The following is a 26,179-nucleotide window of genomic DNA, read 5'->3' as shown; positions in this document are numbered from 1 at the left end:
CTTTACATCGCGCCATTGGTTCCACCGCTCTTCCCTGGAGCAGAAAGGGTTAAATACAATATTAAACTGCATTCACATCTGAACCACAGTGTCTTGTCGAACCGGTTGGGTTGGATTTCAGCGGAACGGCCGCTCCCTGTTCTGAGGAACGTGCTCTGACGGGCAGCCGCTTACACACAGACACTGAGCACCGAGTCTCAGAGGACAACAAGCCCCACCATCCAAATCAGTCAATCATCTGCCCCCTTACCCTTTCCACTCCCGTCCTGATTAAGGGTCTGTTTACACCTATCCAGAGATGCTGCCTGACCTGCTGAGTTCCTTCCAGCATTCTGTGTGTTGCCATGGTTACGAAAGTTCCGTGTGCGGCGGTGGGCGGGGTAATGGCCCACAGTACCCACACTGTCAGAATGTTCTTGGGGAATTAAGGTGAGAATGATTCAACTTCGGATATTTTTTTTCATATTTATTTCCAACTAAACATTTGTCTGTGCTTTGGATCAGCGAACAAGGAGATATTTGTTTTTTTTTTACGCTAATTCCGCTGCTGGTGCTCTTTGTGTTCCTACTGTTTTCTGTTTGCACGAGTGACATTTACCACCGGTCAGGTGAAGTTTAACATCAGCGCCCAACAGTTTCAAAGCAAGGGTGCGAGATGCAAACTGCAAGCACCGTCTCTGTTTCCGGAATTTCCTATTTCAGACCAATACATCTATTGTTCCTGTGTCGATTGAGGGTGTTTTGACCTCTTCTCCACAATGGCCAGTGGAAGCAAAGACGGACTTGAAGTGATGCAGGGATCCGCATGGGGGAATACGTAATGACATTTTAGATCAGTTCAGCCGTGTTCTCATTATCTACACGGCAGTTTCGATTAGACTGGTGGTCCAATGATGGGTTTTGTTGCGTTGACTGAAAAATCTCTGACAATTCAATTAATGTGAGCTTACTAGCATGTGAAAGGAGATATTATGTTATTTATATAGTTGAACTGAACACAAGAGGTTTGCTTGATTTAATGATTTGCGTTCAGCTTTGTGTGTTAAACGTGTGCCCAGCTGTATTAAGGTGTCGAACTTCTGACTCATTCAGTGAGCTGGCCAGCACAGTACGGGACCGAGGGACGCGCTCCCCGTTCCCCATCCCTGACTCTGCAGCCTCCACATCTGCCGCGCGCACCAGCTCAGCGCCCCGCCCACTGCCCTCGCGCGCACCAGCTCACCGCCCCGCCCACTGCCCTCGCGCGCACCAGCTCACCGCCCCGCCCACTGCCTTCGCGCGCACCGGCTCACCGCCCCGCCCACTGCCCTCGCGCGCACCATCTCACCGCCCCGCCCACTGCCCTCGCGCGCACCAGCTCACGGCCCCGCCCACTGCCCTCGCGCGCACCAGATCACCGCCCCGCCCACTGCCCTCGCGCGCTCCAGCACACCGCCCCGCCCACTGCCCTCGCGCTCACCAGCTCACCGCCCCGCCCACTGCCCTCGCGCGCACCAGCTCACCGCCCCGCCCACTGCCCCCGCGTGCACCAGCTCACCGCCCCGCCCATTGCACTCGCGCGCACCAGCTCACCGCCCCTCCCACTGCCCCCGCGTGCACCAGCTCACCGCCCCGCCCACTGCCCCCGCGTGCACCAGCTCAGCGCCCCGCCCACTGCCCCCGCGTGCACCAGCTCACCGCCCCGCCCACTGCCCCCGCGTGCACCAGCTCAGCGCCCCGCCCACTGCCCTCGCGCGCACCAGCTCAGCGCCCCGCCCACTGCCCCCGCGTGCACCAGCTCACCGCCCCGCCCATTGCCCTCGCGCACCAGCTCAGCGCCCCGCCCACTGCCCTCGCGCGCACCAGCTCAGCGCCCCGCCCACTGCCCCCGCGTGTACCAGCACACCGCCCCGCCCACTGCCCTCGCGCGCACCAGCTCAGCGCCCCGCCCACTGCCCTCGCGCGCACCAGCTCAGCGCCCCGCCCACTGCCCCCGCGTGCACCAGCTCAGCGCCCCTCCCACTGCCCCCGCGTGCACCAGCTCACCGCCCCGCCCACTGCCCCCGCGTGCACCAGCTCAGCGCCCCGCCCACTGCCCTCGCGCGCACCAGCTCAGCGCCCCGCCCACTGCCCTCGCGCGCTCCAGCTCACCGCCCCGCCCACTGCCCTCGCGCGCACAATCTCACCGCCCCGCCCACTGCCCTCGCGCGCACCAGCTCAGCGCCCCGCCCACTGCCCTCGCGCGCACCACACGTGGCCAACCCACTGGAGATTTTCAATCCTCCTCGTCAGCTGTCTGGCTCCACTACTTCAAGCATTGGCTTGTCCGATCTTCTTGCTGTCGGATGCACTCTTAACACTTTCCTTCAGCATGCAATTTCAAAGTCGTCGATTGTTTTATAATCAGCCTCACTAACAGTCCAGCTCTCACAGCCATACATCGCAACTGGAAATACCATAGACCCGACTCTACGGTTCTTCGTAAACGATGTCATGTCCCTGCGCTTTAGAATTTTATCTAATTTTCCCATTGCTGCCCTGTCCGGAAACAAGAGTTTTTTTTTTTGTTTGTTTGTTTTTTTTTTAATTTCGTGGCTGCAGTTACCATCTATACAAATCTTTGAACCGACAAAATCTGTTACTGCTTCTACTTCCTTTCCATTTATTACCACGAAGTTGATAGGGCTGGCCGGTGAACTTAATATTGAGGAACAAGTCTCACGCTCATTAGAAGCTTCCGCAGATCCTTCTCACTTTCAGCCATTGGAGTTGCACCACCCGCATGTCTGAGGCTGTTAATGTTTCATCCGGCAGTTTTACAATTCCTCCCTCGGAGTGTCAGGCACCCTGAGCCCATAGGCTACTCCTGGACTGATCCCACTTATTCCACTTACTGTTATTTAATGATTTATGGTTTCTATATTGCTATATTTCTAACACTATTCTGGTATGTTGGTTTTCCTGGTGGTCTTCAGTTTCATTCTGAATATTGCAACAAGCGGCTCATGGTCTGAGATTGCCAGAGACCAGAGGAACTGATTTGTTCACTCAATGCGGCGACACTGGGCTGTGAAGGGGTGTTTGTCAAGTTGTCCTTCAGCAGTCAGGGTACTGAGTGCAGGAGTTGGGACATTATTTTCTGTGAGATAACATCAGCCCAGTAAGTCCCCTGATTTAACCTTGTCGTAGGACAATTTACGAGCTGCCCACCTGCACGTCTTAAGACTGGGGTGAAACTGGATCATCCGGAGGATAACCATACGATCGCGGTGAGAAACTGCAAACTCTCAAAAACTTTCAGAAATTGAAACCGGGTAGTTCCAACTGCAAAGAGTTCTGTTAACCACAGTCGGGCCGTTTTATAAGTCGTTGGTGAGACTGTGTTTGCAATACAAATTATAGTTCCAGCCACCCCGTTTGAAAAGGCTTGATGAAAGTGGAAGCAGTGCAGGGCTGATTTGTGAGTGTGTTGTCCGGGCCAGAAGGCCTCAGTGCTGGGGAGAGGATGCCACTCTATGTCCTTACTCCCTGATGAAAGTGGAAGCTGTGCAGGGCTGATTTGTGAGTGTGTTGTCAGGACCGGAAGGCCTCAGTGCTGGGGAGAGGATGCCACTCTATGTCCTTACTCCCTGATGAAAGTGGAAGCTGTGCAGGGCTGATTTGTGAGTGTGTTGTCAGGGCCAGAAGGCCTCAGTGCTGGGGAGAGGATGCCACTCTATGTCCTTACTCCCTGATGAAAGTGGAAGCAGTGCAGGGCTGATTTGTGAGTGTGCTGTCAGGGCCGGAAGGCCTCAGTGCTGGGGAGAGGATGCCACTCTATGTCCTTACTTCCTGGAATGTAGGAAACTGAGCAGCGACCTTAGAGAAGTGTTTTAAATTATGAAGGGCAGAGGAACCGACTCACTCTGGTTTATTTCTGCTGCAGATAATAGCCAGCAGGTGGTACTTCCTTCCACCCGGAAGGCGGACAAGCAGACGGCAAGCAAGCAACGTCAGTCAGATTCAAAATGGACACAGGTATGCTCACTGGGCTCTTTCTCGTTAAAACTCTGTCATCATGGTACACGTCTAGTCGAATCATCAATAATTCAGAGTAATAAACGTGGGCGCTAAAGGGGCACAAACAGTGATAGCAAACGGTGTCTTTGATCGCACTGGTAAAGCGGCCTTGAGCGATGGAACAATTCATCAGGTCCAGCGCAGGGACCTAACAACGGAAATAGCCGAATAACTCCGGGCAAATCTTCACCTGACTGAAAGGAGAAGGAGCTCTTGAATAAGGCGGGTGTGGGTAACACTCAGACAGCAATACACCAGCGGGCAATGTAACAGTCCAGGGAGCAGATGGAATTCCTGTCAGTATTTGGGACGCCCTGATGTGGGAAACGCCTCCGACAGCCAGTGAGAGAAACAGATGTTGTTTTCTCTTTGGGAAGGGAAATGCTGAATTCTCCCCGGATTTTTGGGTTGTCGGACAGTGGAGGTGCGGGCTGTTTCCCGCAGTCTGCTTTCTGTGGCCGAGTTAAAGAACGGTATATTTGGGAGAATGGGCTAGGTGCAGGAGACAGCGAGCAGGATAAATTTTAAACAGGGAATCTGAGTGAGCTACCAACATATGGTGAACGGGATAAAATTGAAACAAGAGAGTAAGTAGAGAAGGCAACACACACAATGCTGGACGGACAGCAGGTGAGGCCGCATCTCAAGAGGGATATCAACAATCGAGATTTCCGGTTCAGGAATGTTAAGCAGAGACTTTGTATATTGATTTCAAAGATGTCTCGCTGTCATAAAGTAGAGTCAGGACTAGAGGAGCATTCTTTTGGGTGAAGGTCTATGACTAGTCGTGTCCGCAAGGGTCACTGCTTCGCCATGCGTTGTGTCTGATGTATATAAATTAGTAATAAACTATGCATTACGCAAAACGATTACAGAATCACATGGGTGGACTGATTCGTCGATTTACAGAAGTTGGCGCTGTCTTGTAAATTTGAGACTGTTGTCGAAATGTTCAGCATCCAATTATAAATATGAACAGACAGTCACCAGGTAAAATGAATTAGGGCAAATATGAGGAGTTGAACTTTGGGAGGTGAACTTCGCGAGTAACGTGCACAGTGTTTGCTGGGACCGTTAGCAAGATTGATGTACGGACGGGTCTTGTGATGGATGTGCTTAGTTTCCTGAAATTGGCAACACAATTGGCAGCGTGCAACGGCAAGTGGGAGGTGTGAGTATGCATTTTTGAAAATTGTGTTGTATCTGGAAGAATTTTGGTTAAGAAAAACATTCGATATTGTGCACTGATCTGATAAACACATCGCGAGAATCATGTGGAGTGTCTGGAGAGAATGCAGATGTGTGTAGCAATGATTACAGAATATTGGCTTCCAGAAGAGGTCGAACAAACTTGGGTTGCTTTCTCCGGACCGGTGGACACTGAGACCTTTTCTCAGAGAAATGTGTGAATTCATGATAGGCATAGCTAAGGTAGCTAGTCTGTAACTCAGGGCAAATGTTAAATACCCGAGCGAATAGGATTAAGGTTAGAAGGGAAAGTTCAAAAGGGATCTAGGAAGCATGTTGTCCTTAGAAATAGATCAGTTTCTGGAATGAGGGAGGGACTAGAAACGGACTCTCGGCAGCATCGAAGAAACGTTTGAACTCATGCGTAGGCCGGGAACGGAGGGATATTGACCATGTTCCTGAAGAAGGGACTGGTTTAAATTGGCATCGTGTACATCTACTATTTCATGTTCTGTGACTGACTACAGATCTGAACTCGGCCTTCTCCGCCTTCCTGTCAAATTGTGAGGATCACCAACTTTTCCGGTTGACGAGATTCTACAAGGAGCGACTGGAGCAGGCGATTGAGGAGGGTGTGGAGGGAGTCGGATTCATGTTAATGGGCGATGATCACTTCACCGGGCCAGAGTATCACGTAAGTGAGAGGGAAGTACACTGAGTTTAGATTCTACTGAATTTATCAGACCGACTGAACCGGTGTAACGGCACCTCTGGGCTATGAACATCCCACAATGTTTCTGGTCAACATCAAGAAAAGTGTTTTCGTTTGCAGATACACTGAGCCTAAATTCACCACTACAATCCCCTGACCAATTTTCCAAACACTTTCAGTTTTGGACAGGTTAGGATGCAGACAATGATTGACAGGTGACATTAGTGTGTGACTCTTGACGGACTTTGCAAGTGAACAGAGAACCACTTTACACCTCGCTGTCTGACATCACATCATGCGCCTAATGCTCGACCTGAAGGGCCATTCATTAGCCTGTATTCTCCTGATAAACGGGTTTTTTCACAAATCAAATATATAGTGATTAAGTTCTCAGCTCATTTCTCGGGTCCAGCTTAAACCCCATCATCAGTTGAACCAGGCAGAGCTGAATCTCGTCTCCGTTAAACTGCTGATCCGTTTTGTTGGTTAATATCCCAACATGCCTCTTTGTTCCGTTACTTTCTGATCCTTGTGACTGTTCCACTGTGAGTTTGTAACTACCACCACATGTACTATTATCATTGAAAAGAGCAAAATCGGTATCACTGAAAATATTCCAAGCATCTAAAGCTAACACAGAATTACAAATAAACAGCTTTCCAGTCGTCTTTCTGATACTGGAGTGCATTCACCTATTGCCAGCCAGACCATACCGAACTCGACATTCCACAGGAGACAGCCGGCAATTTCAATCCAAACCGCTTTCTCAACATTACCACACGTGCACAGAAGATCAGAATTTGCTGTCTGCTCCTCCCTGCCAATTCCCAGCTGTCTGCTGACACTGGACCCCTCATGGAGCCTGGCAGTGAAGTGTGAACCTTTTGTGGTTCACCAGCAATCTATTCCAAAAACTGATGTCAGGCTAACAGGTCTATAGTATCCTTTCTGCTTTCGCCCACCCTTCTTAAACAGTTGCAATTTTCCAGTCATCGTGGACAATGCCAGAATCTATCGACTATTGACAAACCATTGTCAAAGTCTCCTCAATGTCACCGGCTAATTCCTTCAGAACCTGAGGGTGCATTCCATCAGGTCCAAGAGATTTATCCATTCTCAGACAATTAAGCTTCCTGAGCACCTTCCCAGTCGTAATTTAAACTACACATTCTTCACTTCCCTGACACTCTTGAATGTCCGGTATACTGCGGACTTCTTCTACTGTGAAGACTGATGCAAAATATACATTCAGTTCCTCTGCCATCTCTGCGTGTCTCACTGCAATAGTTACAAAGTCATTTTCTATTGGTCCCATATCTACCCACAACTCTCATTACACGTTATATACTAAAAAAAAAACTTTAGGTATCTTCTTTGACGTTAGTCCCCAGCTTCCTTTCATAATTCATATTTTCCTGCCAAATGTTCTTTTTTAGTTTTCTAGTTTTCTTCTGCAAGCTTTTAAAATCTTCCAAATTCCCGATCCCCAAGTGGACTCAACAGCAAGCAGTTCTAAAAAAGCCATGTCTCAGAAAAACTACAAATGACCTCTTTTGATGTCCAATAGTGGCTTGGTGTTTCCAATCCACTATCATTTAAAATCTCCAATGATTATCATGACGTTGACCTTTGACAACGTCTTTTCTATCTCCTGCTGTAATTTCTAATCCACATCCAGGCTGCTGTTTGGAGGCCTGTATACAACTGTCATTAGGGTCCTTTTCCCCTTGCTATTTCTTAACTCAACCCACTGAGTTTCTACACTGTCCGATCCTATCTCAACACATTCTAATGATTCAATATGCTTTCATGTACACAGGTCCACACAACCCCCTCTACCTACTATCCAATCTTTCCGATATACCATATATTCTTGGACTTTCAGCTCCAAATTGCAGCCATATTTTATTCAAGTTTCAGGAATGGCCAGAATGTCATACTTGCAAATATTTAGCTGAATTTCAAGATCGTCTATTATATTTTTTGTAGTTGTGTGCATTCAAGTATAACACTTTCAGTCGAGCCTTAGTTGTTCTCTGTGTTAAAGGCACAACGCGTCTATTATCCTGTAACTCAAGCCACAGGCTGTTACTATCCTTACCTCCTGCCTATCCTTTCTATCGTCTATGTTTTCCCCATTCTCAACCCTAACACTCTGGTTCCCAACTCCCCGACAAATTATTTTAAAATCTCCCTAACAACTCTAATAAACATGCCTCTAATCTAATTTCTGTATTCAAAACTTTGATTTATGAAGACCCACGCCCTTAAAGTTTTACAACGCTATCTACTTTTGACAACAGTATCAAGAAATTTTGGATCTCTAATCCCTGATACCTTGGTTTTACCAAACTGCTCAAAGCCCTACCAATAAATGTATTCGTGCTATCGTGCTTTTTCCACAACAAATGCAACACCTCACACTTGTCCTCATTAAATTCTAACTGACAATTTTAATCCACCCTTTTCCAGATATTCTAAGTCTCGCTGGAAGCTTTGATAACCTTCCTCGCTGTCCCTACTATGGTGTCATCCACAGGTTTGCTGACCCTCTTTACCACATTATCATACAGTGTTGATGTATGATATAAATGACAGACAACATCAGACACAGCACAGGTCCCCGAAGCACAACACTTACTCATAAGCCTCCAGTCAGAAAGCAAATTTCCACTACCTGTCTTAGCTTCTCTCACAAACCCAATATGTAAACTAACTTACTGTCATGTCATCAATGCCAAGCGAGTTAATCGTACTGACCAGGCTCCTATGATGGACTTGTCAAAGGTCTTGCTGCAGTTCACGTAGACAACATCCACTGAGTTCATTACTTGCTTGGTAATTTACCCGAGAATATCTAAGATTGGTTAAACAGGATCTACCAGGTACATATCAGTATTGACAATTCCTAATCAATCCTTGCCCATCCAAATACTTATATCGAGTCTCTTAGAATAACTACCAATAACTTTACCACCACTGGTGTCAGACTCACCAACCTGAAATTCCCTGGCTTATTCCTACAGCTTTCTCAAACAGCAGAACATTATCTAGCACTCAACACTTTCGCATCGGACTTTTTACATTTCTTTGCTGGAGCTCCTGCACTCTCTGCACTAGCCTCAGAAAAGATGCGAAGGAAAACCCTGGGGTTTTGTCCACCCTAATCTACCTCAAAACAGCAAACACCTCCTCATCTGTAATTTATATAGCGTCGATGATTTAACTGCAATTTTGCCTCACTCTAAATACTCTGTGTATATCCTGAATACATACATGCATGCAAATACATGCAAAATTTGGCACCCTGCATGGTCAGTACTTAGTAACACCCCCTTTGGCAAGTATCACAGCTTATAAACTCTTTCTGTAGCCAGCAAAGAATCTTTCAATTCCTTCTTTAATTCCTCCTGCTCTGTTGAATCATGTCTAACGCAAAGGAAAGCTGGAATGCTGAACAGTCAGACCTGCACCTCTTCCTAACAAATCACATCAATGGTTGCAATTTTGGAATTCAGTGTGCTGATCCACGCTCTAAGCTCATCTGCCTTTCCTACAGTAAACCTTGGATTGAAATAATACGCAACTAGGAACATTAGTTTCACCATGTTCATCCTTTAGTGTCCTGACTCTGTAAGATGGCTTAGCAACATATTTCCTACACAGCCGCTCCATTATCCATTCTGGTTCTTCATCCCCCTGCAACTCTAGCTTAACATCTCTCCCATCCCTATTCAGTGCTAACAACCTTTTCCACAAGGCTATCAGTCCCCATCCAGTTCAGGTGCAAAACGATCACTTGTCCCATCTTCCTCGAAAGAGAACCCAATCATCTAAACATCTGTAGCCCTCCATGTTCAGCCACACGTTAGACAGTATTATCGTCCTATTTCAGATTTCACTCGCAATCGTGCGAGAAATCAATCGTGCGAACACAGCCCTGGAGTTTGCAGGACCTCATCACATTTCCTACTCTTGTCATTGGTACCAACGTGGACCAGGACCTCTGGCAGCTCATACTGCCCTTAAGAATGTGTCAGAGTTGACGAAAGATATCCCTGACGTTGGCAAGACACCATTCAACAGTCTCCTTCTCGTAAAGAGAATCTCCAGCCTGTTCTCCTGACCAATGATCTCCCCCTGTCAGTGCAGCTCACCACTTCTCATCCCTTCTGAGTCGCAAAACCAAACTCTGTGCCAGAGGGATAATCGCAGTGGCTTTCCTCTTCTAGGCAACACCCCGAAGCAGAAAGCTGTACACCTGTTACAGAGGAGTTTTCGGTAGTGGTTGCCTATCCCCTGCCCCCCTCCTGACATTTACACAATTACCTACGGACTGCGCCTTGGGTATATCTCCGTCCCTGAACAGTCTGTCAGTCAATCTGTCAGCCTCCCGAGTGATGCCGCGTTCATCCAGTTTGAGCTAAAATTCCTCAGCACATTCGGTAAGAAGCCGCAGCTGGAGGAAATGCCTGAAGGAGCAGTTGTCAGGCTACCCCTGTCTTGCTGCGCCCTGTAGGAAGAGCATTCGACTATTCTGTCTGGCATTCCCACTGTTCTAATAATGAAAAAGAGGTAAAATATTACCCAAAATCTACCTACAACCTCCGCATCTCAGCTCTGAACCCTCCCTGACACAAAACCTCAACTCCCCGGTTGAATTCTGGCTCAATCAGACCAGGTGTGCTCCGCTTAAAACTCGTGATGTGGATAGTTACCCCGCCGTCTGTGGCGTGCAGGAACTCCTGACTGACCCCACTCCCACCTTTTAAAATCTTTACCCCGCTATGGACACTTCAATGGTTGTGAGTGATCTGTAGTGAGTAGAATGTGGTGGGTCAGTCCATCTTCCGGGTAGATTTGTACCCATCCCTCCGCTACTCAATATGTTCCCCCATTGTTCATTACAGTGCGTGACTGAGCTGGCGGAGAAGGCAAATCGAGCGGGCGCTTCCAAACTCCTCCTGGATCTGGTGATGGAGAAGGGCTCGGGGACCCGGAAGGTGATGTGGGAATCCTTTGTGAAACTACATCACCATTTACCGAAGCTGAGAAGAATACTGAATGAAATACGGGAACGTGGTAGGGTGAACAATACACTGTGTGTTGCAGATGTAAATACTGATGAATTTCCAGTATTTCACAGAACAGACCTCATGCAGGTTAATCTGTTTGAACAGGTGATGGCCAGTTCGCCTACATGGACACTGAGCGGGGTTTATCTGAAGTACCCAAGCATCTGAAAGGTAAACGATGGAAATGATATTTCAAAGTCTTTATTTCACTCTGAGTGTCATACGGGGGGGCATTGGGAGTAGTCCCAAAAGCAAGACACAGACACTGAACTACCAGGAACAGGACTAGGCGTGAGAATGAAGCAAGGAAAATGGGGAGGAAAGGACGCTGGATATGACACAGGCCCCGGACGAGTCAAGGATTCCGGGCCTGGGCTAGGACTTGACGAGGATAGCGGAACCAGGACATGGAACTGGGAACTAGGAGCCTGGGCTAGGACTTGACGAGGATAGCGGAACCAGGACATGGAACTGGGAACTAGGAGCCTGGGCTAGGACTTGACGAGGATAGCGGAACCAGGACATGGAACTGGGAACTAGGAGCCTGCCCTTGGACTCTGAGCCAGAGACTGGACAAGGACCCAGAACCTGGGTCTTGACTCGGGATCGGACTCCAGAACAAGGCGAGGGCAGGCCGAGGCTACAGGACGAGGAGAGGCACAGGACGGGACCAGAGACTCTTGGACGGGACAAGGGAAACTTAGCACAGGACGGGGGAATCCTAGCATAGAACTGGCCAAGGTACTCTTGTGCTGAGCGAGGCAGATGACGGGACGAGAACCCAGAAACTTGGTCGAGGGAGAGACAACAGGACTGGGCATGAGACTCCTGAACAAGGGAACCCCAGCAAAGGACAAGGGAGTCCCAGCACCGGGCAAGCCAAGGTACTCCTGTGTTGAGCGAGGCACATGGACATGACAAGAACCTAGAGGCTGGGTGGTGGAAGAGACAGGAACATGGAACACAGAGCCGGGATACCTCCATGAGCACAGGACGTAAGGCCGGGACTCATCACACAAAACACAGAGCAGGTCCCCTCCTTGGGAACAGGACGTTCGGCCGGGACTCATAACATAAAACACAGAGCAGGTCCCCTCTTTCGGTACAGGACGTAGGACCAGGACTCATCACACAGAACACAAAGCAGGTCCGCTCCTTGGGTACAGGACGTAGGGCCGGGATTCATAACACAGAACACAGAGCAGGTCCCCTCCTTGGGTACGGGACGTAGGGCCGGGACTCATAACACTGAACACAGAGCAGGTCCCCTCCTTGGGTAAAGAATGTAGGGCCGGGACTCATCACACACAACACAGAACATGTCCCCTCCTTGGGCACAGGACCGAGGCCGGGACTCATCACACAGAACACAGAGCAGGACCCCTCCTTGAGTACAGGACGTAGGGCCGAGATTCATCACACAAAACACAGAGCAGGTCCCCTCCTTGGGCACAGGACGTAGGGCCGGGACTCATTACCCAGAACACAGAGCAGGTCCCCTCCTTGGGTACAGGACGTAGGGCCAGGACTCATAACACAGAACACTGAGCAGGTCCCCTCCTTGGGTACAGGACGTAGATCCGGGACTCATAATACGGAACACAGAGAAGGGACCCCTGCTTGGGTACGGGCGCAGGGCCGAAACTATTTACACTGAACCCTGAACATGACGCGACAGTGCCCAAGGCTAGGTAGCGGCAAATCGGCCGAACCTACCGAGTGAAGGCGTGAACATAGAGAGGAATTTCCCCACCATAGGTAGAGTCAAATCGGCCGAACCTAACGAGCGAAGGTGTGGACATAGTCAGAGAGTTGAAAACAGGGCGAGGCTGCAGACACTGGCAAGGCGAGGCAAGGCTCCAGGCGAGGCGAGGCGAGGCAAGGCAGGTCTCCAGGCGGAAGGTGAAGGGAAGGGAAACAGGCAGGGGGATTGGACAGGATCAATCAGGCAGCCAGAGGCTGAATCCTGAAGCTATTCATGAGGCCAGCCCAAATGAGATTCAGCTGCCTCAACAGAAACTGGGGAACTCGGAAAAACTGGAATAAGGAACTTGGACCGAACCGTGAACTGGAATGCCGATTTCACGGTCAGGACCATGACACTGAGAGCCTGAATACCTGTATTTGGAGGCATGTTTTGAGACTATCAGAGTTCAGTATACACTCCTTGAGCTGTGGCTGGCGGACGTATAACCATTTGCTTTTTTTCAGAACACTTTTTACGGTCCGGATCTTCGGATGTGCACGTGGAGAAATCAATGAGTTTGGTGAACAGACCTTCCCGTCAGTCAAAAAGAAGCATAGAATATAGAACATAGAAAAGTATAGAACTGTCTGGCCCTTCGGCCAATAATATTGAGCCGACATTTAAACCGTGCCTTCCATATTACCCCCCACCTTAAATTACTCCATATATCTGTCAGGTAGTCTCTTAAAATTCACTTGTGTATCTGCCTCAGTCAGCGCATTCCACGCACCAACCACTCTCTGAGTGAAAAACCTTCCTCTGATATCCACCTTGAACTTCCCACCCCTTACAGGCCCTCTTGTTCTGAGCGGTGGTGCCCTGGTGAATAGGCGCAGAGACTCTGCAGTGTTGCAGAGTTCAGCATAAACTGAGCAGTCAAAGCAGTGAAACCATCAAATCCACAAAACATTCTCCTCACCAGAATCACGTGTCCACTTGGTGCTCGCTGGAACACCGGGGAATCTGCAAACTTGAAAAGCGGATCTGAATGAGTTCAGAGACGTTTCTGGGACATCGTTCATTTTCACACACTCTTATCTCTGATTTCCCGATTTCACCCAAACATTGCCCTTAACATTTTTTTAATTAGGGGAAATAAGTGGGTGTTCCGTGTTCATCAGATCAGGTTTTGATCACCTACTTCTGTCCGTCCTCAGATGTTCAAAAGAAACACAAGGAGACTTTGCGGACACAGACTGAAACACTGAGAGTGAACACAATCCTGATGAGGGAGAAGGTGAAGGTTTTCCAGCTGGTTGATCGATACGCTGAGCTCACAGTCATTTCTACTGTTCGAGATCGGACACTGGTGGAACACGAGCTGCTGGCAAGAGGCAGAGACCACGAGGAGTGGAGACAGAAACATCTCCGCAGAGAGCTGGAGAAAATTCACATTGCTGATCTATTTCATAATAGTTACTCACGTAGCTTTCGGGACAAAATGAAAAGATTCTTCACACGATTAACTTCGGGTTGTTCTGTAGCAATGGCCGGAGTCCCGGGGATCGGGAAAACGACACTGATACAAAAGATTGTTTACGACTGGGCCACGGGGAAAATATACCGACAATTCCACTTTGTCTTCTGTTTCAAATTCCGAGATTTAAACTCCATTAACTGCAGAATAAACCTGAGGGAACTGATTCTGGATCAATATCCTTACTTTGGGAATATCCTGAGCGAGGTCTGGAGGAAACCAGAGGAATTGCTGTTTATTTTCGATGGTTTGGATGAATTCAAACACAGAATCGATTTTGCGGACAGTCGGAGAGACACAGAACCCAAGCACCAGTGCCCAGATCCCGAGTGGTGGTGTGAAGTGTCTGACATAGTGTACAGTTTAATCCAGGGCAAGCTGCTCCCAGGGTGTTCAGTGCTGGTGACCACCCGTCCCACTGCATTACATTTGTTGGAAAAGGCTGAGATCAGTGTTTGGACTGAAATTCTGGGATTTGTTGGTGAGGAACGGAAGGACTATTTCAGCAGGTATTTTGAAGATCAGACGGTGGCGGAAGCAGTTTTCAAACACGTGCAGGAGAATGAGATCCTGTACACTATGAGCTACAACCCTTCTTACTGCTGGATCCTCGCTCTGGCACTGGGCCCCTTCTTCACACAAAGAGTCAGGGACCCGCAGAGAGTTCCCAAGACCATCACCCAACTGTATTCCTACTATATTTACAACATCCTCAAAAATCATGGCCGTGAGATTGAGAGACCCCGTGATGTGTTTCTCAGGGTGGGTCAGATGGCCTACAGAGGAGTGTCTGAGAGGAAGATTGTGTTTACAGATGGAGATTTGATCAAGTACAGTCTGCAGCCTTCCCAGTTCCTGTCCGGGTTCCTGGTGGAGCTTTTGGAGAGAGAGGATTCTGCCCAGAGCGTGGTGTACACATTCCCATACCTCACCATCCAAGAGTTTGTAGCTGCAGTCGCACAATTCCTGAATCCACATCCTGGCGATATCCTGAAATTCCTCCCTGAAGCCCACATCATGACAGATGGACGATTTGAGGTATTTCTCCGCTTTGTTGCTGGTCTCTCCAACCCAATGACAACTCGGGGCCTGGAGGAGTTTCTGGGTCCATTTCCTCATCAAACAACCTGTCGGGTGATTGACTGGTTGAAGAACAAGGTTAAACGCCAGAGTGGAAACACTGATGACATTGGGAGAAGGAGACTCCTGAACACATTGCACTACCTGTTTGAGTCTCAGAATCGTGGACTGGCTCAGGCCGCACTGGAATCCATGGACACACTTTCATTCCGTGGAATGACACTGACCCCGATTGACTGCGCGGTCCTGTCTCATGTCATCGGACTCTGTAATACAATCAAACACCTCGACCTGGAGGAATGCAACATTCAGTGTGAAGGAATCCAGCGGCTGGGACCCGGGCTGCACAAGTGCCAGGAGTTGAGGTAACTTGATTTATCTCTCACTCAGAACTGTGAAACTGTTCCATTGAGCTGTTTCAAAGTAAACGGATTTGGGTAAACTGCAGTAAATCAGATTGAGATGTATTGTGACAAATGCCACCCGCCCCCACCCCCCCTTCATCCTGTGGGATCACTATTCCCCATCCACCTTTTACCTGTTGGATTTCTCTCAGCCATTATCCTCCCTCTTGTCAGATGTCTCTTCCACACCCACGTTCCTGCTGTGGTATCTCTCTTCCCAACCCCTTCCTCCTGTGGCTCTCTTTCCCATTTCCAATCCTCCTATGGGATCTCTCTTCCACATCCCCCTACCTCCTGTGGGATCTCTCTTCCCCATCTCCCTTCCTTCAGTGGGAATGCTCTTCCGGATCCCCTTCCTCCTGTGGTATCTCTCTTCCTGATTCAGCTTCGTACTGCGGGATCTCTCTTCCCCATCCCCATTCCTCATTTAGGATCTCCCTTCTTCATCCGCCTTCCTCCTGTGCGATCTCCCTTCTCATTCCCTTTCTTCCGTAGGATCTCTCTTTTCTATCCCCCTTCGACCTGTGGGAACTCTGTTCCCAATCCCCCCATAACTGTGGTATCTCTTTTACCCATATCATTTCCTACTGCGGGATCACCTTTCCACATCCCACTTCCTCTTGTGGGATGTCTCTTCCCCATTTACCTTCCTCCTGAGGGATGTCTTTTCACGATCTCCTTCCTCCTGTGGGATATGTCTTCCCCATTCCTTTCTTCCTGTGGGATCCCTCTTCCCCATCCGCTTCCCCATGTAGATTTCTTATCCCGATCTCCTTCCTCCCGTTAGATCTCTCTTCTATATCCTCCTGTGGGATCTCTCTTCCCCATCCCTCTTCCTTCTGTCGGATGTCGCTTTCCCATCCTCTTCCTCCTGTAGGATCTCTCTTCCCCATCCGCCTTCCTCGTGTGGGATCCCTCTTCCCCATCCCCATTCCTCCTGTGAGATCACTTTTCCCCATCCCCATCCTCCTGTGGGATCTCTCATCCCCATCCACTTCTTCCTGTGGTATCTCTCTTCCCCTTTCTCCTTCCGCCTGTGGGATCTCTCTTCCCCATTTCTTTCGTCCTGTGGGATCTATTCACCATCCACGTCCTCCTGTGGGATGTTGCCTTCCCATTCCCCTTCCTCACGTAGGATCTAACTTTCCTATCCACATTCCTGTGGGATCTCTCTACCCCTTGCCCCCAACTGGGATCTCTTTTCCCCGTCCCATTTCTTCGTGCGAAATCTCATTTCTCATTCCCTCCTTCCAGTGGGATGTTTATTCCCTATACCCCTTGCTGCTGTGGGATCTGTCTTCCCAGTCCCCCTTCCTCCTTCAGGATCTCTTTTCCCCATCCCCCTTTCTCCTGTGGGCTCTCTGTTCCCTATACACCTTCCTCCTGTAGGAGCTCTCTTCCACATCCCCAATACTCCTGTGGGACCGCTCTTTCCCATCCCCCTACCTCCTGTGGGATCTCTCTTCCCCATCTCCCTTCCTTCAGTGGGAATGATCTTCCGGATCCCTCCTGTGGTAACTATCGTCCCCATCCCCCTACCTCCTGTTGGATCTATCTTTCTGATTCTGTTTCCTACTGTGGGATCTTCCCAATCCACTTCCTCCTGCCGGAGATTTCTTCCCCATCCCATTTACTCGTGAGGGATCTCTCTTCCCCATCCCACTTCCTCCTGTGGAACAATAGACAATAGATAATAGGTGCAGAAGTAGACTATTCGGCCCTTCGAGCCTGCATCGCCATTTTGTGATCATGGTTGATCATCCACTATCAATAAATGGTTCCTGCCTTGTCCCCATATCCCTTGATTCCCCTACCCATAAGATACCTATGAAGCTCCATCTTGAAAGCATCCAGAGAATTGGTCTCCACTCCAGACCCCCACAACTTTCTGGGAGAAGTTTTTGCTTAGCTCTGTCCTAAATGACCTACCCCTTATTCTCAAACCATGCCCTCTGGTACTGGACTCTCCCAACATCAGGAACATATTGCCTGCCTTATTTTGTCCAATCACTTTATAATCTTATATGTTTCAATCAGATTCCCTCTCAATTTCCTTAATTCCAGTGTGTACAAGCCCAGTCTCTCTAACCTCTCTGCATAAGACTGTCCAGATATCCCAAGAATTAACCTTGTGAATCTACGCTGCACTTCCTCTTAACCCTGGAGACCAAAACTGTACACAATACTCCAGGTGTGGTCTCACCAGGGCTCTGTACAAATGCAAGAGGATTTCCTTGCTCTTGTACTCAATTCCCTTTGTAATAAAGGCCAACATTCCATTAGCTTCTGCACTGCCTGCTGCACCTGTTCATTCACCTTCAGTGACTGATGAACAAGGACTCCTAGATCTGTTTGCATTTATCCCTTCCGTAACTCAACACCGTACAGATAATAATCTGCCTTCCTGTTCTTACTCCAAAAGTGGACAACTTCACACTTATTCACATTAAAAGTCTTCTGCCAAGTATCTGCCAACTCACCCAGCCTATCCAAGTCACCCTGAATTCTCCTAACATCCTCATCACATGTCACACTGCCACCCAGCTTACTATCATCAGCAAATTTGCTGATGTTATTCTCAATGCCTGCATCTAAATTGTTGATATAAATTGTAGTCTCAATACCGAGCCCTGTGTCAGCCCACTAGTCACCACCTGCCATTCCGAAAAACACCCATTCACCGCTCCCCATTGCTTTCTATCTGCCAACTAGTTTTCTATCCATGTCAATGTCTTCCCCCCGATGCCCTGAGCTTTGATTTTACCCACCAATCTCTTATGTGGGACATTATCAAATGCCTTCTGAAAGTCGAGGTACACTACATCCACTGGAACTCACCAGTCTAACTTCCTAGTTACATCCTCGAAAAACTCCAACAGATTAGTCAAGCATGATTTACCCTTGGTAAATCCATGCTGGCTCGGCCCAATCCTATAACTGCTATCTAGATATGCCACTATTTCATCCTTAATAACCGACTCTAGCATCTTCCCCACCACCGATGTCAGGCTGACAGTTCGACAGTGCTGCTTTCTCCCTGACTCCTTTCTTAAAAAGTGGGATAACATTAGCCATTTTCAATCCTCAGGAACTGATCCTGAATCGAAGGAATATCGGAAAATAATTACCAATGCATCTGCAATTTCCAGGGCCACCTCCTTTAGTACACTAGGATGCAGACCATCTGGACCTGGGGATTTGTTAGCCTTCAGTACCATCAGGGTACGCATCACCGTTTCGTTCCCAATGTCAATCTGTTTCATTTCCCCTGTTACGCTATGTCCTTTGCCCACCCATATATCTCGGAGATTGCTTGTGCCTTCCTTAGTGAAAACAGATCTAAAGTACTCATTAAATTATTCTGCCATTTCTCTGTTTCCCATAACGATTTCACCCAATTCATTCTTCAAGGGCCTAACGTTGTTCTGAAATATCTTCTCTCTCTTCCCATACCTAAAAAAGCTTTTGCTATCTTCCTTTACATTCCTGGCTAGCTTGCATCCGTACCTCATTTTTTTTCTCCCCGTATTGTCTTTTTAGTTAAGTTCTGTTGTTCCCAATCATCTGTCCTCCCACTCACCTTAGCTCTGTCATACTTCCTCTTTTTTAAAGCTATGCAATCTCTGACTTCCTTTGTCAACAACTGTGGTCCCTTTTCCCCCTTTGAATCCTCCCTTCTCTGGGGGATGAACTTATTTTGCACCTTGTGCATTATTCCCAAGAATACCTGCCATTGATGTTCCACTGTCTTTTCTGCTAGGATATCCGTCCAGTCAACTTTGGCCAGCTCCTCCCACATGGCTTCATAGTTTCCCTTGTTCATCTGCAACACTGACACCTCCGAGCTGCCCTTATCCTTCACAAACTGCAGATAAAAACATATCATGTTATGGTCACTACCTCCTAATGGCTCCTTTACTTCAAGATCGCTTAAAATCCTGTTCATTACACAAGAATAAATCCAGAATAGCCTTGTTCCTGGTCGGCTCTTGTACAAGCTGATCCAAGAATGCATCCGGTAGGCACTCTACAAACTCCCTATCCTGGGGTCCAGCACCAAACTGTTTCTCCCAGTTCACCTGTATGTTGAAATTCCCCACCCGCCTTCCGCCTGTGTGATCTCTCATTTCCATTCCACTTCTTCCCGTAGGATCACTCTTCCCCATCTCCATCCTCCTGAGGGATCTCTCTTCCCCATCCCCCGTCCTTCTATGGGATCTCTCTTCCCCATCCCCTTCCTCCTGTGGGATCTCTCTTCACCATCCCCCTTCCTTCTGTGGGATCTCTCTTCCCCATCTCCCGTCCTCCTTTGGGATCTCGCTTCCCCATCCACTTCCTCCTGTAGGAACTCTCTTCCCCATCCCCTTCCGCTTGTGGGATCTCTCTTCCCCATCTCCCATCCTCCTCTGGGATCTCTCTTCCGGATCCCCTTCCTCCTGTGGTATCTCTCCTTCCCATCCTCCTACCTCCTGTGGGATCTCTCTTACTGTTTCTGCTTCCTGCTGTGGGTTCCCTCTTCCCCATCTCTTTCGTCCTATGAGATCTCTCTTCCACATCCCCCATCCTCCTGTGGGATCTCTCTTCCCCGTCCTCCTTCTTCCCGTGGGATCTCTCTTCCCGATCCTCCTTCCTTCTGTGGGATCTCTCTTCCCCATCCCCTTCCTCCTGTGGGATCTCTCTTCCCCATCCCATTCCTCCTTTGGTATCTCTGTTCCCCATCCCCCTTCCTCCTGTGGGACAATAGACAATAGGTGCAGAAGTGGATCATTCGGCCCTTCGACCTTGCACTGCCATTTTGAGATCATGGCTGATCATCCACTATCAATACCCGGTTCCTGCCTTGTCCCCATATCACTTGATTCACCAATCCATAAGTTACCTATTTAGCTCCTTCTTGAAAACATCCAGAGAATTGGCCTCCACTACCTTCCGAGGCAGTGCATTCCAGACCCCCACAACTCTCTGGGAGAAATCTGTCCTTATCTCTGTCCGAAATTACCTACCCCTTATTCACAAACCATGCCCTCTGGTACTGGACTCTTCCAGCATCTGGAACATATTTCCTGCCTCTATCTTGTCCAATCCCATAATAATCATGTTTCAATCAGATCCCCTCTCAATCTCCTTAATTCCAGTGTGTACAAGCCCAGTCTCTCTAACCTCTCTGTGTAAGACAGTCCAGACATCCCAGGAATTAACCTCGTTAATCTACGCTGCACTTCCTCTGCAGCCAGGATGTCCTTCCTTAACCCTGGAGACCAAAACGGTCCACAATACTCCAGGTGTGGTCTCACCAGGGCTCTGTACAAATGCAAGAGGATTTCCTTGCTCTTGTACTCAATTCCCTCTGTAATAAAGGCCAACATTCCATTAGCCTTCTGCACTGCCTGCCGTACTTGCTCATTCACCTTCAGTGAATGATGAACAAGGACTCCTAGATCTCTTTGTATTTCTCCCTTACCCAACTCTACACCATTCAGATAAAAATCTGCCTTCCTGTTCTTACTCCCAAAGTGGATAACCTCACACTTATTCACATTGAACGTCATCTGCCAATTATCTGCCCACTCACTCAGCTTATCAAAGTCACTCTGAACTCTCCTAACATCCTCATCACAAGTCACACTGCCACCCAGCTTAATATCATCAGCAAATTTGCTGATGTTATTCTCAATGCCTTCATCTAAATCGTTGATGTAAATTGTAAACAGCTGTGGTCCTAATACCCAGAGAGTTGTGGGGGTCTGAAATGCACGCCACCAGTCACCACCTGCCATTCTGAGAAACTGTTACCTTTTGCTTTCTATCTGCCAACCAGTTTTCTATCCATGTCAATGTCTTCCCCCACCCCACCCCGATGCCCTGAGCTTTGATTTTACCCAACCAATCACAGATGTGGGACCTTATCAAATGCCTTCTGAAAATCGAGGTACACTACATCCACTGGATCTCACCCGTCTAACATCCTGGTCACATCCCCGAAAAACTCCAACAGATTAGTCAAGCATGATTTACCTTTGGTAAATCCATGCTGGCTCAGCCCAATCCTATCACAGCTATCTAGATATGCCACTATTTCATCCTTAATAATGGACTCTAGCATCTTCCCCACCACTGATGTCAGGCTGACAGGTCGATAGTTCTCTGTTTACTCCCTCCCTCCTTTCTGAAAAAGTTGGATAACATCAGCTATTCTCCAATCCTCGGGAACTGATCCTGAATCTAAGGAACATTGAAAAATGATTACCAATGCATCCACAATTTCCAGGGCCACCTCCTTTAGTACCCTAGGATGCAGACCATCTGGACCTGGGGATTTGTCAGCCTTCAGTCCCATCAGTCTACTCATCACTGTTTCCTTCCTAAGGTCAATCTGCTTCCTTTCCCCTGTTACCCTATGTCCTTGGCCCATCCATACATCTGGGAGATTGCTTGTGTCTTCCTTAGTGAAAACAGATATAAAGTACTCATTAAATTCTTCCACCATTTCTCTGTTCCCCATAATAATTTCACCCAATTCATTCTTCAAGGGCCCAACATTGTTCTTAACTATCTTCTTTCTCTTCACATATCTAAAAAAAGCTTTTGCTATCTTCCTTTATATTCCTGGCTAGCTTGCGTTCATACCTCTTTTTTTTCTCCCCGTATTGCATTTTTAGTTAAGTTCTGTTTTTCCTTAAAAACTTCCCAATCATCTGTCCTCCCACTCACCTTAGCTCTGTCATACTTCCTTTTTTTAATGCTATGCAGTCTCAGACTTCCTTTGTCAACCACTGTGGCCCCTTTCCCCCTTTGAATTCTTCCTTCTCTGAGGATGAACTGATTTTGCACCTTGTGCATTATTCCTGAGAATACCTGCAATTGCTGTTCCACTGTCTTTTCTGCTAGTCTAGGCTACACGTCCTCTCTCATGGCTCCATAGTTTCCCCTGTTCAACTGCAACACTGACACCTCTGAGCTGCCCTTATCATTCTCAATCTGCAGATAAAAACATATCATGTTATGGTCACTACCTCCTGATGGCTCGTTAACTTCAAGATCGCTTATCAAATCCTGTTCATTACACAAGCCTAAATCCAGATTAGCCTTGTCCCTGTTCGTAAAAGCTATTCCAAGAATGCATCCCGTAGGGACTCTACTAACTCAGTATCCTGGGGTCCAGCACTAAACTGTTTCTCCCAGTTCACCTGCATGTTGAAATTCCCCATCCACCTTCCTCCTGTGGGATCTCTCATTTCCATTCCACTTCTTCCCGTATGATCACTCTATAACATCCCCCTCACTCCTGTGGGATGTTTCTTCACCATCCCCCTTCCTGCTGTGGGATCTCCCTTCCCCATCCCCCATTGTCCTGTGGGATCTCGCTTCCCCAACCCCATTCTCCTTTGGGATCTCTCTTCCCCATCTCCCATCCTCCTGTGGTATCTCTACTTCCGATCCACCTACCTCCTGTTGGATCTCTCTTCCTGATTCTGCTTCCTGCTGCGGGATCTCTCTTCCCCATCCAATTCCTACTGTGGGTCGCCTCTTCCCCATCCCACTTCCTCCTGCGGGATCTCTTTTCCCCAGCCCCTTTCGTCCTGTGGGATCTCTCTTCTACATCCACCTTGCTCCTATTGGAACTCTCCTTCTCATTCCCCTTCTTCCCGTAGGATCTCTCTTCCCTATCCCCCTTCAACCTGTGGGATCTCTCTTTCCCCATCCCTCCATAACTGTGGTATCTCTTTTCCCCATTCCCGCATCCTCCTGTGGGATCTCTCTTCCCCATCCCGCATACTCCTGTGGGTCATCTCTTCCCCATCCCCTTCCCCCTGTAAATCTATTTTCCCGATCTCCGTCCTCCCGTTGGATATTTCTTCTTGATTCAGCTTCCTAATGCGGGATCCCTCTTCCATATCCACTTCCTGCTCTGGGACATCTCTTCCCCAATACTCTTCCTCCTGTGGGATATCTCCTACCCATCCTCTTCCTGCTGTGGGATCTCACTTCCCAGCCCCTTCCCACTGAGGGATCTCTCTTCTTCATCCCCTTCCTCCTGTGGTAACTCTGTTCCCCATCCCCCTTCCTCCTGTGGAATTTCTTTTCCCCATCCCCCAGAGAGTTCTCTCTTCCCCATCCTCTTCCTGCTGTGCGATCTCTTCCCCATCTCCTTATCTCTGTTGGATCTCTCTTCCTGATTCTGCTTCCTACTGTGGGATCTCTCTTCCCCATCCACTTCCTCCTGCCGGAAATTTATTCCCCACCCCTCTTTCTCCTGAGGGATCTCTCTGCCGCATCCCTCTTCCTCCTGTGGTAACTCACTTTCCCATCCCCCTTCCTCCTATGTAATCTCTCTTCCCAACTAGCTCCTGTGGGATCTCTCATCGCATTCCCCTTCTCCTGTGGGATCTCTCTGGCTGATTCCGCTTCCGACTGGGTTATCTCTTCCCCATCCCCATTCCTCCTGTGGGATCTCCCTTCCCCATCTCTTTCACCCTGTAGGATCACTTTTCCACATTCCCTTTCCTCCTGTGTGATCACTTTTCCCCATCCCCCTTCCTCCTGTGGGATCTCTCTTCCCCATCCTCCTTCCTCCTGTTGGATCGCACTTCCCTATCCCCCTTCCTCCTGGGGGAACTCTCTTTCCCATCCCCTTCCCCCTATAAATCTATTTTCCCGATCTCCTTCCTCCCGTTGGATATCTCTTCATTGTTCAGCTTCCTACTGCGGGATCTCTCTTCTATATACACTTCCTGCTCTGGGACCTCTCTTCCCCATCCCTCTTCCTCCTGTGGGATATCTCCTGCCCATCCTCTTCCTGCTGTGGGATCTCACTTCCACATCCCCCTTCCTCCTGTGGTATCTCTGTTCCCCATCGCCCTTCCACCTCTGGGATCTCTCTTCACCATCCCCCTTCCTCCTGTGGGATCTCTATTCTCCAGCCCCCTTCCTCCTGAGGGATCTTTATTCACTTGCTCCTGTGGGATCTCTCTTCCCCATTCTCCTTCCTTCTATGTGATCTCTCTCCCCGATCGCTTTCCACATATGGGACAACTTCCCCATCCCCCTTCCTCCTGTGGGATTTTTCTCAATCCCACTTTCTGCTGTGTGATCTGTCTTCCCAGTCCCCTTCCTCCTGTGTGTTCTGTCTTCCCAGTCCCCTTCCTCCTGTGGAATCTCTTTTCCCCACCCCCCTTCCTCCTGTGTAATCTATTTTCCCATCCCCCTTCCTCCTGTGGGATCTCGCTTCCCCATCCCCCAGTGAGATCTCTCTTCCCCAGCCCCCTTCCTCCTGTGGGATCTCTCTTCCCCATCTCCCATCCCCCTGTGGTATCTCTACTTCCGATCCACCTACCTCCTGTTGGATCTCTCTTCCAGATTCTGCTTCCTGCTGCGGGATCTCTCTTCCCCATCCAATTCCTACTGTGGGTCGCCTCTTCCCCATTATTTTCGTCCTGTAGGATCTCTGTTCCCCATCCTCCATGCTCCTGTGGTATCTCTCGTTCCCATCCCCCTACCTCCTGTTGGATCTTTCTTCCTGATTCTGCTTCCAACTGTGGGATCTCCCTTCCCATCTGCCTTCCTCCTGTGGGATCTCTTTTCCCCATCCCACTTCCTCCTTCAGGATCTCTTTTCCCCAGCCCCTTTCGTCCTGTGGGATCTCTCTTCTCCATCCACCTTGCTCCTATGGGAACTCTCCTTCTCATTCCCCTTCTTCCCGTAGGATCGCTCTTCCCTATCCCCCTTCAACCTGTGGGATCTCTCTTTCCCCATCCCTCCATAACTGTGGTATCTCTTTTCCCAATCCCCGCATCCTCCTGTGGGATCTCTCTTCCCCTTCCCGCATACTCCTGTGGGTCCTCTCTTCCACATCCCCTTCCCCCTGTAAACCTATTTCCCGATCTCCGTCCTCCCGTTGGATATTTCTTCTTGATTCAGCTTCCTAATGCGGGATCCCTCTTCCATATCCACTTCCTGCTCTGGGACATCTCTTCCCCAATACTCTTCCTTCTGTGGGATATCTCCTTCCCATCCTCTTCCTGCTGTGGGATCTCACTTCCCAGCCCCTTCCTCCTGAGGGATCTCTCTTCTTCATCCCCTTCCTCCTGTGGTAACTCTGTTCCCCATTCCTCCGGTGGAATTTCTTTTCCCCATCCCACAGAGAGATCTCTCTTCCCCATCCTCTTCCTGCTGTGCGATCTCTTCCCCATCTCCTTATCTCTGTGGGATATCTCTTCCCCATCCCCCTTGCTCCTGTAGGATCTCTCTTCCTGATTCTGCTTCCTACTGTGGGATCTCTCTTCCACATCCACTTCCTCCTGCCGGAAATTTATTCCCCATCCCCCTTTCTCCTGAGGGATCTCTCTGCCGCATCCCTCTTCCTCCTGTGGTAACTCACTTTCCCATCCCCCTTCCTCCTATGTGATCTCTCTTCCCAACTTGCTCCTGTGGGATCTCTCATCGCATTCCCCTTCTCCT

At 48.9% G+C, this 26,179-nt stretch overlaps 1 protein-coding gene across 5 annotated transcripts in view; it reads left to right on the top strand.

Moving 5' to 3' along the window:
- LOC132386521 (NACHT, LRR and PYD domains-containing protein 12-like) overlaps positions 1–26,179 on the top strand; it is a 58,726-nt gene that overhangs the window by 9,405 nt on the left and 23,142 nt on the right. For 3 of the 5 annotated variants that reach the window (XM_059958809.1, XM_059958808.1, XM_059958807.1), the window contains exons 3-7: positions 3,905–3,996; positions 5,754–5,920; positions 10,849–11,020; positions 11,119–11,184; positions 13,918–15,682. In XM_059958809.1, coding sequence (XP_059814792.1) covers positions 3,987–3,996; positions 5,754–5,920; positions 10,849–11,020; positions 11,119–11,184; positions 13,918–15,682 — 2,180 coding nt within the window. In that variant the 5' untranslated portion in view covers positions 3,905–3,986. Of the gene's footprint in view, positions 1–381; positions 430–3,904; positions 3,997–5,753; positions 5,921–10,848; positions 11,021–11,118; positions 11,185–13,917; positions 15,683–26,179 lie in introns of those variants that run through there. The other 2 variants (XM_059958810.1, XM_059958811.1) reach the window with 2 other exon arrangements.

Source organism: Hypanus sabinus, unplaced genomic scaffold (genome assembly GCF_030144855.1).
Source record: "Hypanus sabinus isolate sHypSab1 unplaced genomic scaffold, sHypSab1.hap1 scaffold_1188, whole genome shotgun sequence".
Taxonomy (NCBI): domain Eukaryota; kingdom Metazoa; phylum Chordata; class Chondrichthyes; order Myliobatiformes; family Dasyatidae; genus Hypanus; species Hypanus sabinus.
Note: the sequence above shows the minus strand (reverse complement) of the source record. Positions and strands in the feature narration are given on the sequence as shown.